Below are 15,326 nucleotides of genomic sequence, written 5' to 3'. Positions count from 1 at the left end.
GCAAGTACCTTAGATATGAGCAGTCGCCCGGCATCCGAAAGAAGGATCATCTACCAAGTGCGCGGCCTTTTGAATACTCAAGGCTCAGTCTTAGATCTATGCACGCAAACCTCGTTTATACGCCGACCGGATGAAACTTGCTGCCCCTAAATACCACGGGTAGATCGTTCGGGCCTGCGACGTAGCAGAACTGCAGCTTTCCGCGTAACCAACTCCCCAGGTTGAACCATGATATGTAAAATGCAGGATTTAATATGCAATGCACGCAATTGAGGCGACAACATTTGTGCTGGTTCTGAGTGGTATCATGCTCTATCGCCTTCTATCTGTTTATTTCTATACACGCCCCTACCAAGGCAGAAGCAGAAACGCTTCATTTTCGCGGACTTTAACCATCAAATACATCATGCTGTAACTCAAAGCCCATGTCGTTGGCCATGTCCTTCATCTTGGACTCGAGGACGTCCTCCATGCCACCGCCGTACCCGAACCACTGCTTGACCTTGAACGTATAAAACGCGACATCCGTCGCGAGCAGCACCGTCCGGAACAGCAGATGCCGCCAGGCGTTGACCAGCCGCTGCTGCCACGGCAGGTTCGGGTCCTGGAACAGACTGCGGCTCGCCCAGTCGCCCATCATCTTGATGCGGTTGACGGGCGACCCCATGAACTGGTTGTTGCCCTGAACGATGCGCAGGTTGCGGCCGATAAAGATCAACTCCTTGGGCCACTTGTCCTCGTCGGCCAGCATGTCGCGGATCCCCTGCTTCATCCGCCTCTGCATCTCAAAGTGCCGCTCGGCGGCCGTCTTCCCGTCGAGGCTCTCGATGATGCCGTTCTTGGTTCTGTTATCGCCTCCTTCATATGGCCTGAGTAGGGTGGCGCTGGCGAAGAAGTCCGGCGCCTTGATGCCCCATTCCTTGCTGACCTCGGCGATCGTGTCGTTGTCAAAAGTCATGAGCGACTTCCAGAATAGACTGTACTGGCGTCTAAAATCCTGCGACATGTACACGTAGAGCCCGTGATCAATGAGGACCACTTCGGCGCGACCCGACGGCAGACGCCGGATGAAGAGATTGCCTGGGTGAGGATCGCAATGCACGACTCCCCATTTGAAAATCTGCGCCGAGAAAAGATCGACTATTGTCGTCATCACCTCCTTGCTCGTCAGCCCGAGTCCGCCCTTGTTATTACGCCCTCTCCAGGTCTCCCGGTCGGGCTTGAGGTTCGACATCCCCGAGTTTTCGCGTAGCTGTTTCCGGACAAGGTCCATATTGGGCGGACTGAGCTTCGCGCCATGTACACCAGGAGACCCCTTGCCGTGGCCACCTAGCCAGCGGCCAGTAGTTGCCTCCTTATCCCACAAACGCACGCCTTCTATCCACTCTGTCACCAGTATCCTTCGTGTTGTGAATTCGGGATAGACGGTTGGGACATAGACTCTGCCCTCGAGACTCGGCTCGGAGTTTATCAGCTTTCGCATGGTCTCGGAGTTGCGCGCTTCACTCTCGAAATCGGTTTCGAGCTTGAGCCGTTCAGTGATGAACGGAACAACACCACCAAGAGGTAGGTCGAACCACCATGAGTAGACTCCCATCATCACCCTGCGCAAGGTCAGTTTTCGGCCAAAGATGGGAACACCGAGGATTTGCTCGACTTACTTGAATGCCCAGAGATCCCATCCGATTTGCTTGGCGATCTCAGGCTTCTGGATTTTAATGGCGATCTCTCGACCGTCTGGCAGCCTTGCCCAATGAACCTGCGCAACACTGGCGCTCGCTCGTGCTCTCTTCTCCATCAAACCCTTGCCCTCTTCTCCCGTGAAGCTCACGCCGAACACTTCTTCTGCGCCCCTGCCGCCAAATTCCTCTCGTATCACCTTTTGCACACCCTCCCAAGAACCCTGCGGCGCATCGTCGAACATGCGGGCGAACATCTTCTGGAACTCAGGCGGCAGAACCGCGCTCTGCATGGCAATGGCCTGGCCGATCTTGAGGTACAGGCCGCCATTGTGCCGCAGCAGATCGAAAAGCCGCTCGGCGCTGCGCCGGTGCAGGTCCTCGATGGTCCCGAACCAAGGCTGCGCACGGAAGTTGAGCTTGTAGTCGAAGGCGACGTACAGTCCGTTGCCGAAGGTGAGCAGCGAGCGGCTGATGCCCGCGGCGAAGGCGACACGGTCGACGAGGTAGAAGCTGCCGCCCACGGTGGCCAGGATCACGAAGCGCCGGAGCCATTTCCGGCCGCGCTTGAATTCGCGCGCGGCCTTGGGAGCGCCCAGCGACTCGGGCGAGGGTGGTCGTAGCGGCTGAAACTGCCCTCCACTGCTGCGCGCTCCTGATGCATATTGGCGGGCGTTGTTTACTCGTAACAGGGAAGAGGCGATGGGGTTGCGCCCTCGGCACGTGGTGGCGGCCACCTGCGACAGCAGATTAGGTGACGATGACGTCTTTGAATGTAACGGGAACGGGCGTCTGCCGAGACCTGCTATGCGTGCTCGAAACATAGCGATTGGCGGTCCAGGTGAAGACTGGAAAAAGGGGGGTTGCTGATCAAATAATTTCTAGAAGAAGCCCTACATTATCGTGCATCTATCTTGAAGCAAGAAAATAATGAGAAGTTGACTGTCAATGACGATCTCTGTTCTTGGTCTCGTGCGCTTACGGGCCAGCCCGACGGGCATTTGGCTCGGACTTGTCTCTAGCTTAGGCCGACCTAGCTGACTAACCCCATTCCATCGGAACCGAGCTCATCCCCGACTCAAACCGGAGTTCGGTAAAGAAGCATTTCTTTTGTTAGCTATGTCAAATTCGAGGCTGAAAAGCTCGACCAGATCACGAAGACCGTCTTGAGGGGGTCCATCTGGAAGTGGTTTTGACATCTTATCTGCTGGTTGTTGCACGAACGTCATCGATTCCTCCACCGAGAGGTTTGCATGTCGCACGCTACGCATGCTAAGACTACATTCGGCGAGAGATTGACATCTTATTCGGGTTTGTTTTAAACAGCATGCGTGTGTTATTATGATCAATTGTTGATCAAAGTAAGTAGCTCGCATAGACATGTGGCCCTGCCATTACGGGGTTAGTATCAGGATGCGCTCAACCCTGGCGCAATTCCGCCATAATGAGCAGATCCTATGTCTGACGTGCACGCATTTCCGACTTAGGATGCTGAGCATCCGACGATCATGTCAAAAACTTGCTCCGTTCAACTTGTCTTTCAAATCCACGATACGACATGTTGCGCGTCTTTACGCAGATACATGTTATGTCCTACTAACACCGAGGGTCTACCGGAAACAACGAGGGGCTGGCCAGATTATATTTATGTTGACAGTGCATAATGTCCGAGCAGCCACTTGTATCAGACGCTTATTTCGAAGGCACCTTAGCATTCGGATCGTATTGCGAATCCACAATACGTTTCGCGTAGGACGAGAGCGTTGCTGTTAGATGCAGCAAGCCCCTGCGTGAACAACCTGGCCAAGTCTAATATCTCGAGGAGACACTCCGATGGAACGACTACTACAGTAGAGAATTACTTCAATTATTCCCCTGGTGTAATCGAGAATAAGTGGGATCATTCAAGGTGTATAACTGTTAGTAGGTAAAGACGGGTTAGGTATTCCAGCGGTCGCTTAGCAGCTGGTAGACTGTCCTATATAAAGTAACGCTACCTATAGTATTGCTTGTTTGGTCGTTGGCAGCTGCAGAAATGGGGCGGTGTCATCTCGGTTTCCACATGAAAGTCTTGACTCTGCCTCAGACCGTTTCCGAATGAGCAGAAGTTCGGGGTTCATTGCGACGCTAGAAGTAAAGGGCCCGAGTCTTGGAACGCCTGGTCCGAACCGTGCCCAGTGCTCGAGGACGTCTATCGGTAGATCTAACCGCGCAAGAAATATACAGTTGGTGGTCGGAATGCTTCATTATACTGTACGCTGGCCGCAATGTTGGATTAGGCTTGCAGCTGAGTAGATGATGGGTTGCGAGTCATTCGACAGTATCGAAGCGTCCCGCAGGGCTAGAGCTGCAGGTCGCCGGATAAGACGGATTTCCAGGGCGCAGCATCCTGTTGGTTGGCCTGGTGTCGGCGGGATCTTTTCCCAGACTGGCAGCTGGTATTCTACACATTCCAGCCGCCCTTCTCGCGGGGTATCCCGGATGCATCCATCTGCGCAGAATACTGACTCGAAGCCCCTGGGGAAAGTCACATTTCATAACAAATTTTCGCCGGCAAGGACAGAAGGTTGGAGGTTGGTCTAAGAATGCAGCACTTCAACGGTGAATATGACAGTTGATGGCCACTGACCACGCAGCTAGTTGTATCCGGTATACCTATGCTCAACTCTCTTGATTCAGGCCCAAGTGGTGAATACGAGGTTCGATAGTATGTTCATCACACTACCACGGTACGCACGAAAAGGCGCCAGTTTTCGTGAGCTATAACCGTGAGCAGGCCCTCATGACACTGCGTGCGGCCGGATAGATACATGTAGCCCGTACTGTTCGCATTTAGCCTAGAGGCATGGACCTATGAGATGTCGGGATTGTCTTTGGTCGATAGGGGGATGCGCACCAGAGATCCTGTTTTCCGGGCATTGCACTCAACAGGATAGGAGCAGGAAGGAGGGCGGAAAACGTCAACATTGCGAAGCCAGTTATCAAATAAAACATTTTCGAGCTCTAATGAACCTTGGGGCCGTTGGTGTCGAAATTGGCCATTGTACTCGTAACACTGGCGCAACAGGGGACGGAGGCGCCGTCGAACCTCAACTTTAAACTAAGGGCGTTGGGCGCTTTGAGTTACCTTCCATTGACACTGCCGTTACCGCTGGCCGTCATTTGGGAATCGAGGGCGCGATTCGAATCAATCGACTGATCGATGCGCAACGTATGAGCTGCGTCTGGAGTACCATGGCACATTTTTCAAATCTTTCCGGATAGAGTTTGTGGCCGATTATTGATCTCTGACTTCTGGCCCTCCCCTGTAACTGAGCTGTGCGAGGGAATGGGACATTTGAGCACTATTGAAGTATCTACCAAGGCACCTGGTAGGGGGCATGTACCTCGCTCTTATCTCCTCGTGGCTCCTGGCCGCCCATCCTAGTCGCGCAGGTAGAGTTCATGGTGGTTCTGCCCCGTCAGCAAATTGATGGGGGCATATGTGTGTGTGTATGTGTGTACTTCCAAGTGTCCAGCCCGGCAACCGGTCAGTCAGTCGAGATATGACGGGCTATTGCATGGCACCAGCGACCTTGATTCAAGTGCATGAAGCAGTATGTCATCGAACACAGTGGTGAATCAAATCGGAAGCAGGATGCGCCTATCAGCACGCTGTAGTAACACTTGCGAGAAACGCGGCACGAAAAAGGTCGACGCTATCATACATTGATCAAATACATTTGGTGTCTGATGTATGCACATAGCCACACTCGAGCGCAAGCGACTCGGGCGTTTTCATGGCCTATTGCATCGTTCTCTTGCATGAAGTAAGCCCACTGTGCCCACCGTAGTGGAAGCGATCAGGGGTGGGGACAGCGATAGACCTGCCTGGCTCGTAGGAGGGAAAGGGAAAACCCACTAGGTCAGGTACCTACCCAGTCAAACTGATACTGATTTGGGTCTGGCCTGGCATCCCCTTGGCCAGCGCTTGGCATCCATTCACACACGACACCATCGGGGGGTCTCCTCCCCCGTTTCCCCCCAATTTTGGGCTCTCTCCAATCTTCCAAGACCAATCTAAACCTCCGGTGCCTGCTTGTTTCTATTCCCCTTCATTTCAGTCGCTCATTCAATCCTCTAACACCCAAACCAGACCTGACCAAAGGGCTGGCACTGCCACATTCCAAGGCGTAACCAGTCCGCCACCCTTCCGGTCTCGAGCAGCTCTGTTTCATCTCTCACACACGTCCACAGTCCACATGCACTCACACATACACACCCTCACCCACGCTCTTTCTCATTTATCCATTGCCTAGACGTCCTACTCGAAACCCTTCCGTCATTTGATCGATCGGTTCTCGCTGGGCTTGTTCTGTGGTATTGCGACCTCGAAGTAGCAGAAGTCGACGAATAGGGTTGGGGAAAGTGCTGGATCACGTCGACAATCGGCAACCTACGACTTCCGACTACCGGTATCATTCTCGATTGAATTGACGGAAATTAATTGTGTGGTTGGACCCGGGAAACTTTGAAAGAAGGATCGGAGAGATCGATTAAAGAGGATTTCGGAAGCAACCATCAAATCGACGCGCGCCCCATGCCGCAACTCTCGTGAGACGCAGTGCATCAACACGACCGGCGACGACAGCGTCTTGCCTTCCCGACACCTGGACAATTCTCCGAGTGCAGGTGCACGGTATAAAATCGATTTATACAGCAGAACCTCTCCCATTCAGCGCGACTCTTTTGAGTCGGCGCGCTCACTACCGTCGCCATCATGTTACGCCCCGCGACACCGTTGACAATCCTGCTGTTCGCAGCATTTGCTATGCTTCTGCTGTCTGTCCTGTCGACCCCCATCATCAAGGCCATACCTTTAGGGACGTTCAAGGGCACCAGTTTCGGAGTGTTCGGATGGTGTAGAGGCGACACTTGCAGTGGGATAGAGATTGGATACGATGCCAGTGCCATTGAGGCGGCCAAGTCGGGCGATTTCGATCTCCCCAACTCGACGCGAAGTACCCTCTCGGCTATTCTGATCGTTCATCCAGTCGCCGCCCTTTTCACCTTCATTATGCTCATCATGGCAGGGGTTGCTCATATGCATTCACCTTCTCATTCGGCTCGGTACCTATTGGCATTGTTCATCTTTGGTATACTTACGTTCTTAGTTTGTCTCCTTGCCTTCTTGATCGACGTCCTCTTATTCGTTCCCCATATGGCTTGGGGTTCATACATTGTCCTGGCCTCAACCGTCCTAGTGGCTCTGAGCGGCCTGGTCTCTTGCGCCATGCGCCGTACTGTTGTTAGCAGAAAGGCCAGAAAGAAGCGGATTGCGGAGAACGCTGAAATGAGCGGCGAGAATTATTACAACCGCAATGCCCAACAGCCTGTTGCTGCTACAGCGGCACCCTCGATGCAGCCTACAGTTCCGGTTGTTAGTGGTGGCAACGGACCTAGTGATAAGCTACCTTCGTTTGCTACTTATGAGGGAAAGGATGATCGCAGCAGCGACGAGCGCATACCTCTGACTTCTACATCACCCTCTCAGCGGTCGCCAAATAATCCTACTGTTGACATGCATGCTCCATCCAACGCTGTCTACGACGGGGGCCCACAGCGCTCGGCATCTAATCCGTCTCTGCCAAGAGATCAGTACGGAAACCCGATTCAACCACCCCAGGGAGCTTATGGCGTGAGGCGCGGACCATCCCAAGAACGCATGAATTCCAGAGGAAGGGGTGGTGGCCCTATGCCCGTAGGCGCTCGTGGTCGTGGTGGCTATGGCCGAGGAGGCTATGGCTACGGCCCGCCTCCCGGCGGCAGAGGCGGATATGGTGGACCGGGACGTGGCGGTTATGGACCAGGACCGGGACCAGGACCGAACGGACGAGGAGGCTACGGACCTCCGAGAGCTGGCTATGGCGCTGGAATGAGAGGAGGACGTGGCCCTCCGCCTCCCAACTACGGCGGCAATGGAGGCTTTGACCGACGCCCGCCACCCGGTGATGCCTATGGTGGCTATGGGCCAGCACGCAACGGATCTCCCGCGCAAGGGGGGCCTTATGGCGCGAATCCTTCGATGCCAAGCGTATCGACTGGAAATACGGGGACAGGAGGCTTCGAAGCTTACAATCCTGACCGAGTCAGTGAATTGCCCAGAGCGGAATCTCCACCCCCTTTGCCGGGTACTGATAAAGAGACTTCAGGGCCGGTGGGTCGGGCAGTAGAAATGGACGCTACCACTGGCAGCCCTTCTCATTCGCCGCCAGGCTTTGGCCAGTTCAACGGCATCAGAGATAGCGACGCCGACGTGGCTGGCATGCTCGCATTACAACAAGCGAGGGTACAAAGACACGATACTTATATGAGTGAGGCGTCAAGATATAGCCAGGACGAGTAAGTTTCTCTCAACATGTACTCCTTTGAGCGGCAAGTGACCGCTAACCACTTCGATAGGTACACGCCCCCACGGCAAGCCTGGAACCAAGGTGCAGGGAGAAACTCTCCCAGGATGCCTTCGCCGCTCAATGTTGCCCCACGGGCGGCAGAACTCCCTTCCAAGACTCCTCCGCCCGCAGCGCCAGCTGCCAGTGACTCAGGGAACTACTACGAGGATGTAGATCCACGATTCACCGAGCCACCGCCGCGTGCCCTACAACCCGGCCCGGCCCCACTGCGTGACCCTATGCGTGAGCCAAGCTACGATGAAGATATGCATGCCGCCGCTCCTAGGAGTCCGGCGCCTTCGGAACGATCCAATTTTACATCAATTTCCCAGAGAGGCGTCAATCCCCGATACCAACCACCACCTCCTCCCGGAGGCTATGGTCAAATGCCACCACGAAAGCCAGCAAACCAAAATGGGGTCAATGCACTTAACGATAACCCTGATTTCCAACTGGGCCCTGCCCGTAGGCCCGGTGGTGGGATGCCTGGAGGTGCCTATCCCGGCTTATAAATAACATCTGATGCCCTTACCCATTCTATCAGGGACATGATCCCTCCTTTTTAACTGGAATCCCTTGTACGCACGAATCGCCTTCTCACCACTATACCAACTTCTCTTCGCGTCAGAACTTGCCCCAGTCTGTTCTGATGACGAGCAATTTTTCCTACTCTCTTCAATTCAGATACCCCTGGTCTCTTCACGACCTTTTCACTCTCTGCCGAGATCAATCTCGGTTCTTTCACATTTTATACGATTCTCATGAGTTGGGAGCAGCGCCTTTCACTTGCATTTGAATGCATACGTGTAGCGAGCGCACCCCGTCCGCGGGTGCCCCTTCGTCTTCATTGGCAGGTTCAAGGAGTTTACATGTGCTCTCATTGCTTCTGGCATTGGTCCGAGCTATAAAAAAGGGCGTCGAATTCTGAATCATTCAACCTTTGGTACCTAATGGTATAGTAACTATGTCTTCCCCAGCAGACGAGCCGAGGAAGCTGGGGTTTGGATGGAATATTTTGGAGCGTTGATATAATCAGCAAAGCTGTTTCGCGGCTTTGCTTTGCTTGCAGATGCACATAGCCACATATACGCGCAAAGCTAGCTGTGTGTGTGGTGGACGTACGACAATGTCGGACACGCATAGCGTAACCTGACCACGCACATACACACACACACACGGTACCAAGCAATCTGTAATTAGTTAACATCTGCATGTAGTTGCAAACGTACTTACTGCGGAGAAGGGCAGGAGCCGTCACTGGCCTCTGCGAAGCGAACGATTGTCACATCTTTCGACATAATAAAATCACATTTTTGAAGTAAACACGAGCTACTAATTGCGCCTTTTTCTCCTCGTTTCTCGACCATGTTTCCTCGGACTGAGTCCATCAACTTTGGAACCCTTCCCAAGTGAACCCAAGACTTTTCATACAAACACTCCCATGGCTTTGCCCGATGGCAAAGTAGCACATCGCAGCTAGCATCCAGAAGTTGGTGTCAGAGAAGGCTCCGCCAGCTGAATGCGATTGGGCATGATCCGAGACTCCTCAAACCATCATTGTACCTGATTCGGGGCGAGTGGTTGCCGGTTTATCTTGGAAACGGGAATACGTACCAACTACATAATCCTTCCATAAACGGAAACGGGAGCGAATGCTGTATCGATGGCTGCATGTATGTATTTGTCGTTGGCTGGGGCTGTACAGATACAAGCTGTCACATATATATACCCCAAAAGGGCGAGTTTGCGAGAGAGACTTATGTCAGGGAACATGTGGTTTAGAACTTGATGCCTCGTCCCCCGAGGAAGTGGTGCGTTATGCTCGCGTTCTAGTCCCACAACTTCATCGCCGTACGTCTACTTGATCTGGCCGCGATTGGTGGTGGCCTTCATCGTCGACAAGAGGTTTGATTGGACTGAGTTGTCGCCAGAGTATCATAACAGTCTTTACTAGATCTGTATGCAAGTAGACTGATCCTTCCTCTACCCAAGGAAACTAGTGGAAGTTCTGCGTCGAGATTGCCGTGGCCAATTCTTGAAGTTTGCCACACTGGCAGTGTCATACACGAGCAGAGCAGCTGTGCTGCCGAACGGCACCCTGATGTTTGCCAGGCCGAAGCAACAGAGACAGAAATGATCTCTCAGTAGAGATAGCATCTTCCCGTCAATCCTTGGCTAGCAAGCAGCTTGTGGTCGGAAGTGTATAGTGTTCGGTGGCTGGAAGTGAGCTGCAAGTCCAGAAAGGATATTGAGAATAAACGTAGTAAGCAATGGCTGGAAGAGGCCGGTGACTATGTTGGCTGCCGACTTGCCATACCACGTATCCAAAAGATAAAACAGACAGTACCACCTCGGTAATGAGTGATATGAGCAGATTCGAGGGCGTCCCCTCCTTTCCCCTGTTCTCGCTCTTAACTTTATCGGAGACCCATTGAACTCACCCGAACAAACCAAGTCAGTCCATACATACATACACCACAACCGCCGAGTGCTGTTCTCGACCTACAGCCCTGCATCTCTCTGCCGCTGACCATCAATCCATCTTGGCATACTACAATGTGCCCCGTTCCAAGACCCAAACGCTGCTGGCTGACTTTCCTGGGCCTTCGGGCATGCCGAGCATGCCGTAACCACAATGCAAGAATGCGTCGTCGAAACCAACGCCCACCGCCACCGCGGCTACCGCTACCCTTTTACCCTGGAGACAATGTGATCATAGTCGGCGTTTCGAGGGTTATGGTATCCATCAAGAGAAGTAATGGATCTTGGGAGGAATATGACAATCAATATCGACTCATCGAGAAGGAACAAGATGACGAGGATGCGACTCCACCTCCTCCATACCATGTGGCTATTTGCGGCATGGATCCTAGACCGGTCGACAAACTGAGCGAGAAGGGTGGAAGTAGTGATGAATGTATACCGGAGTGCTAGAGCGTTCGGGTAATAGGGCGAATTATGTCAAAAGCACGGTTAATTGCAACACGATGTGATATGGACGTTCATGTTTCATTATTGACTTTCGTCATGGGTCTATTCACCATCAGTCTCCGGCCCGGGCTGCTCTCTTAAGGTAGTCTACAAGAACTGGAACCTCACTAGACTTCCTGCGGCCAGCTCGTATAAAACACTGCAACGGCTGCCGTAACCCAAAAGGCATGCACTCATCAGGGCAACTTTCCGAGAGGCTCCCTTTCATATACATGTGGTTGAGGCACATCAAGTGGCACAAAGATGAAGTTGAGTCGTTGGGTATTGGTGACTTTTTTCTTTTGTTCATGATCCTATGGGCATTGAAAATCTCCATGCCCTGCAATGCCATGCTCGTAGAAAGTCATCAGTCCAGTTTGGACCGGACCGGACGAGATCCATACTCGTAGAACCCCATGCAGATGTGAGTAAAAAGCAAACCGACCGAAGACCCAGTGAAAACGCAGCACAACACCCCCAAGCAACCGAATTCCTCTAGATAGTCGTCTCGTAGGCCAGGGGAACGACGGTCTCGGGCTTGTTGTCCTTCATGGAGACAACGTGGGCCTCACGGGGGGCAACGGGGAGGCGCTTGACCTGGACGGGGTTGCCGTCGGCCTTGGCCTGCTTCTTGAGCTCGGCGTTCTTCTTGACGCGCTTGATGAAGTCCTCACGCGAACGGGACAGCTGGACGTGCTCGATTCGGAGGTTGATGCGCTTCTCGATGTATCGGTGCTTCACCTTCTTGTAGATGATGACACCGACGGCGCTCTTGGTGACGTTGTAGATGACACCGGTCTTTCCGTGGTAGACCTTGTGGGGCATACCCTTCTGAACGGCACCGTTTGCCTTGATATCCACGATATCACCGACCCTGTTGCCAATTGTTAGAATTTCCCTTGCGCTCCAAGGCCAATTCGATTCGCAACGTACTTGTACTGGCGGAGGTATGTGGACAGCTGGATCATACCCTTCTGCCGGAAGTTCCGGGAGAAGGCATACTGCAAAAGAGAAATCAGGTCAGCGTCATTGCCCTCTGGTCATATCATTCTGTCTATCTTCTCGTCGTCTGCGTTGCATCGGATTTTTCGAAATATCCGACCAAGCCCAAATTGACTCTTATCTTTTTTTTTCTGGTTTCGGAGGAACGTACTCTTGTGCCAGCGCGGAGACCTGCAGCGTGACCCATCTTGACGGTGTTGTGGTGTCGTTACTGAAGGGGGTGGTGGTGATGTTCGGTTCGTGGGATTCTGAGATGATCGAACTTTTGCTGGACTAGGGATCTCGCAGGTAACGGAATTTTGGCTGGTAGGGTCTCTGGGATTTTTTGTGGAAGACTGAAAGCCCGCTTCGAATGGTCCGTGCGAGAAGGTCTTGGTCTCTCCCACCTTTGCAGCCAAAGCCCCAACCAATGAACTTGACTGGGCCTACCATTAAGTAAGCCGCTGTGCCTGCCAGCCATTGCCAGCTCCCACTGAATCACTTTCCACTTGCCAGAGGAAAACCCTAGACCCACCTTTATCGATTCGGCGCACCATCCACCACACGAATTCACTGCTTTTGCACTCACTTTGGTCTGGGCTGTGCCAATTGTGTGTGGGTTTGGCTGGTCACGAATTTGGGTGCTGCTTAGGCCTGCCTGTGGTCCTCTTTTTTTCCATCTACCTCACGAACTTCGCACCCATCCCACCTTCCCTCTTCTTCACATCGTCAATTTCCTCAACCGAAGAAGAAAGACAGCAGCAACGTCGTAAAAATGGCGCCTCTGTCTTACTCCAAGACCGCTAAGGTCCCCCGTCGCCCCTTCGAGGCCGCCCGACTGTCAGTATTCACCGGCCAATGAGCCAGAGCTTGTTCTCTGCTTAAGTCGTGATGATCAAAAAACTGACTGGCATTTTCCCCATGTAGTGACTCCGAGTTGAAGCTCGTTGGCGAGTACGGTCTGCGCAACAAGCGTGAGGTCTGGCGTGTCCAGCTCACCCTGTCCAAGATTCGTCGTGCTGCCCGGTATGTTTTGACACCTTTTCCCCCAAAGTCGCAATTGGGACTTCAGCCTTGGAGATATCGAATACTAATAATTTTTCCTCGCCTACAGTCAGCTTCTTACCCTCGACGAGAAGGACCCCAAGCGTCTCTTCGAAGGCAATGCCCTGATTCGCCGTCTCGTGCGTGTCGGTGTCCTCGACGAGTCCCGCATGAAGCTCGATTACGTCCTGGCCCTGAAGGTCGAGGATTTCCTTGAGCGCCGCCTCCAGACTTGCGTCTACAAGCTCGGTCTTGCCAAGTCCATCCACCACGCCCGTGTCCTGATCCGCCAGCGCCACATCCGCGTCGGCAAGCAGATCGTCAACGTCCCCTCGTTCATCGTCCGTCTCGACTCGCAGAAGCACATCGACTTCTCTCTGACCTCGCCCTTCGGTGGCGGCCGTCCCGGCCGTGTCCGAAGAAAGAAGGCCAAGGCTGCCGAGAAGGGCGATGAGGGTGAGGAGGAGGAGGAGGAGGAGTAAATATCTCTCCCCTTACGACACTCCTAATGATTTTCATGAGGATCTTTTATTGGGCAGGAGATCCGGTCGTCTCACTTACAAAGAGCACGTGGGGCTTGTACCATCCATAGCTCAAGGCGTTAGGCCAGGGGATCACGGAATGCATGAAAAGTTCATCACCAGCAATGATACACTACTAGGTTTTTGTTTGATTTTCAATGTGGATGACGGTTTCACATACTTGACCGTACCACCGTGACCGTGATTGTGATGTGAACATTAAATATGATATATAAATGTCTGCTGGCTATCGCATGAGCTCGTCCTTTCCTAGTAATTTTGCCATAGGATCTGCTGCTGCTGTACGTTTCCTCCGGTACTCCTCCATTTCCTCTTCCATCATCTCCTCTGCCGTACGCTTCTTTGCAACAGGTTTGGATGGTTCGGTCTCCTTTTCGAGAGCAGCTTGGGCATCTTGATCTGCTTGTTCCTCCGCTGTAAGATTAACCCCGGTCCGGTGTTGCTCAGCCAGCTCCCATGCCTTTATGCCATCCTCTCCAGTGCAATAGCTGTTTTTCACAAAGGAATGGCAGCAAGCGTAACCCCATTTGAAGCTTGACCACCAACTGCCCCATACCGCAGTATGATTGTTGACAAAAACGTCCTCGGCGTACTTTGATTTGGCGGCAGCCTTTGGTGCCCCCTTGATCAAACCGGCCTCGTCGTACTCGACGAAGTGCTCCGACTCTGTTACAGCAACGTCCCGCAGCTCGGCCGGCATGCTGTGCTCGTCGCCGCCGTACTTGTCGGCCAGGGCCTTGATGCGCTCCGCCCGCTTCTTCTCGGCTTCCTCCTTTTCCTTCTTGCGGTAGAACTCGCCGGCCGTCGGGTTGGCCTGCAAGTGCTGGCGGGTGTCGCCTGTCTTCTCCTGCGCCTCCCAGGCGTAGCGCGTCGCCTGCTCGAACTCGGCGGCGTCGCCCGAGGCCCGCAGGTACCCTTCCTCGGCGAAGAGCTGCGCCGCCTTGTCGGCCGTCGCGCCGGCGTCCACCATCTTGCGCGTCTTGGGGTCGTACTTGGCCGACTCCAGGTCCAGGTTCAGCAGGTATTTGGCCGTGTCCTCTCGTAACCGCAGCTGCCGCGTCGCCGTGCTCTGGTGCTTGCTCATGTCGGACTCCTCGGCGTACTTCTCGCCCGCGTTCTGGCCGTCTTCGTCCTCGCCTTCCTCGCCGTCGCCGCCGGCCTTGCCGCCGTCCTGCAGCTGCTTGCGCAGCTCGTCCATCTGGTTGTAGCGCTCCACCACGTTGCGGTACTCGCGCGGGTCGTAGCCGTTCCAGCGGTCGCGCTTGGCGTCCCAGCCCAGCTGCACGTCCTGGATCACCTCGTCGGCCTGGATGTCCTTGCCCGTCCACTTGGCGCCCTTGGCGCGCGGCCGGCTCAGGCAGTCCTTCGCTTTGTGCGTCATGGCGCCGCAGTTCTCGCACGCGCCCTTGCGGTACTTGGTCGCCGCGGGGCCGGCCTTCCGACCGCGGTCGTACCATTTCGAGGTGTCGTCCTTGTTCTTCTGCTGCTGCAGACGCTGATGCTCCAGGTAGTCGGTGCTGTCGCCCGTCTCCTCGCCGGCGTAGAAGGGCCGTTTGCTGATGAAGGACGGGATGTAGACGTTCTCTTCTTTCGAGGCGGCCGAGGCCTTGGTGTTGGCGTCGTTGCGCCGGGACGGGGGCGGTGGCGGCGGCATGATGATGATGTGGTTTTGGCTGGAT

The 15,326-nt window shown here is 53.9% G+C and overlaps 5 protein-coding genes across 5 annotated transcripts; 2 read left to right on the top strand and 3 right to left on the bottom strand.

Moving 5' to 3' along the window:
• Positions 1-388: 388 nt before the first annotated feature.
• PG985_010629 (uncharacterized protein) lies at positions 389-2,503 on the bottom strand (the record flags this gene model as incomplete). The annotated part of the gene is made up of 2 exons (XM_066830397.1): positions 389-1,604; positions 1,662-2,503. The coding sequence occupies 2 exons, from the start codon at positions 2,501-2,503 to the stop codon at positions 389-391; spliced, it is 2,058 nt and encodes a 685-aa protein (XP_066681079.1).
• Positions 2,504-6,438: 3,935 nt separating this feature from the next.
• Positions 6,439-7,597, top strand: PG985_010628 (pH-response regulator protein palI/RIM9; the record flags this gene model as incomplete). Its single annotated transcript, XM_066830396.1, has 2 exons — positions 6,439-7,356; positions 7,424-7,597. 2 exons carry the CDS (start codon positions 6,439-6,441, stop codon positions 7,595-7,597), a joined length of 1,092 nt encoding a protein of 363 aa, XP_066681078.1.
• A 3,978-nt stretch (positions 7,598-11,575) lies between these two features.
• On the bottom strand, positions 11,576-12,269 carry PG985_010627 (60S ribosomal protein eL21; the record flags this gene model as incomplete). Its single annotated transcript, XM_066830395.1, has 3 exons — positions 11,576-11,954; positions 12,014-12,081; positions 12,234-12,269. 3 exons carry the CDS (start codon positions 12,267-12,269, stop codon positions 11,576-11,578), a joined length of 483 nt encoding a protein of 160 aa, XP_066681077.1.
• A 567-nt stretch (positions 12,270-12,836) lies between these two features.
• On the top strand, positions 12,837-13,587 carry PG985_010626 (40S ribosomal protein uS4; the record flags this gene model as incomplete). Its single annotated transcript, XM_066830394.1, has 3 exons — positions 12,837-12,901; positions 12,989-13,087; positions 13,176-13,587. The coding sequence occupies 3 exons, from the start codon at positions 12,837-12,839 to the stop codon at positions 13,585-13,587; spliced, it is 576 nt and encodes a 191-aa protein (XP_066681076.1).
• A 286-nt stretch (positions 13,588-13,873) lies between these two features.
• PG985_010625 (pre-mRNA-splicing factor SLU7) lies at positions 13,874-15,301 on the bottom strand (the record flags this gene model as incomplete). The annotated part of the gene is made up of 1 exon (XM_066830393.1): positions 13,874-15,301. One exon carries the CDS (start codon positions 15,299-15,301, stop codon positions 13,874-13,876), a length of 1,428 nt encoding a protein of 475 aa, XP_066681075.1.
• Positions 15,302-15,326: the final 25 nt, after the last annotated feature.

The sequence above is a fragment of the Apiospora marii genome, assembly GCF_038362585.1.
Source record: "Apiospora marii strain CBS 49790 chromosome Unknown utg000007l_segment0_segment0, whole genome shotgun sequence".
Classification (NCBI taxonomy): Eukaryota; Fungi; Ascomycota; class Sordariomycetes; order Amphisphaeriales; family Apiosporaceae; genus Apiospora; species Apiospora marii.
Note: the sequence above shows the minus strand (reverse complement) of the source record. Positions and strands in the feature narration are given on the sequence as shown.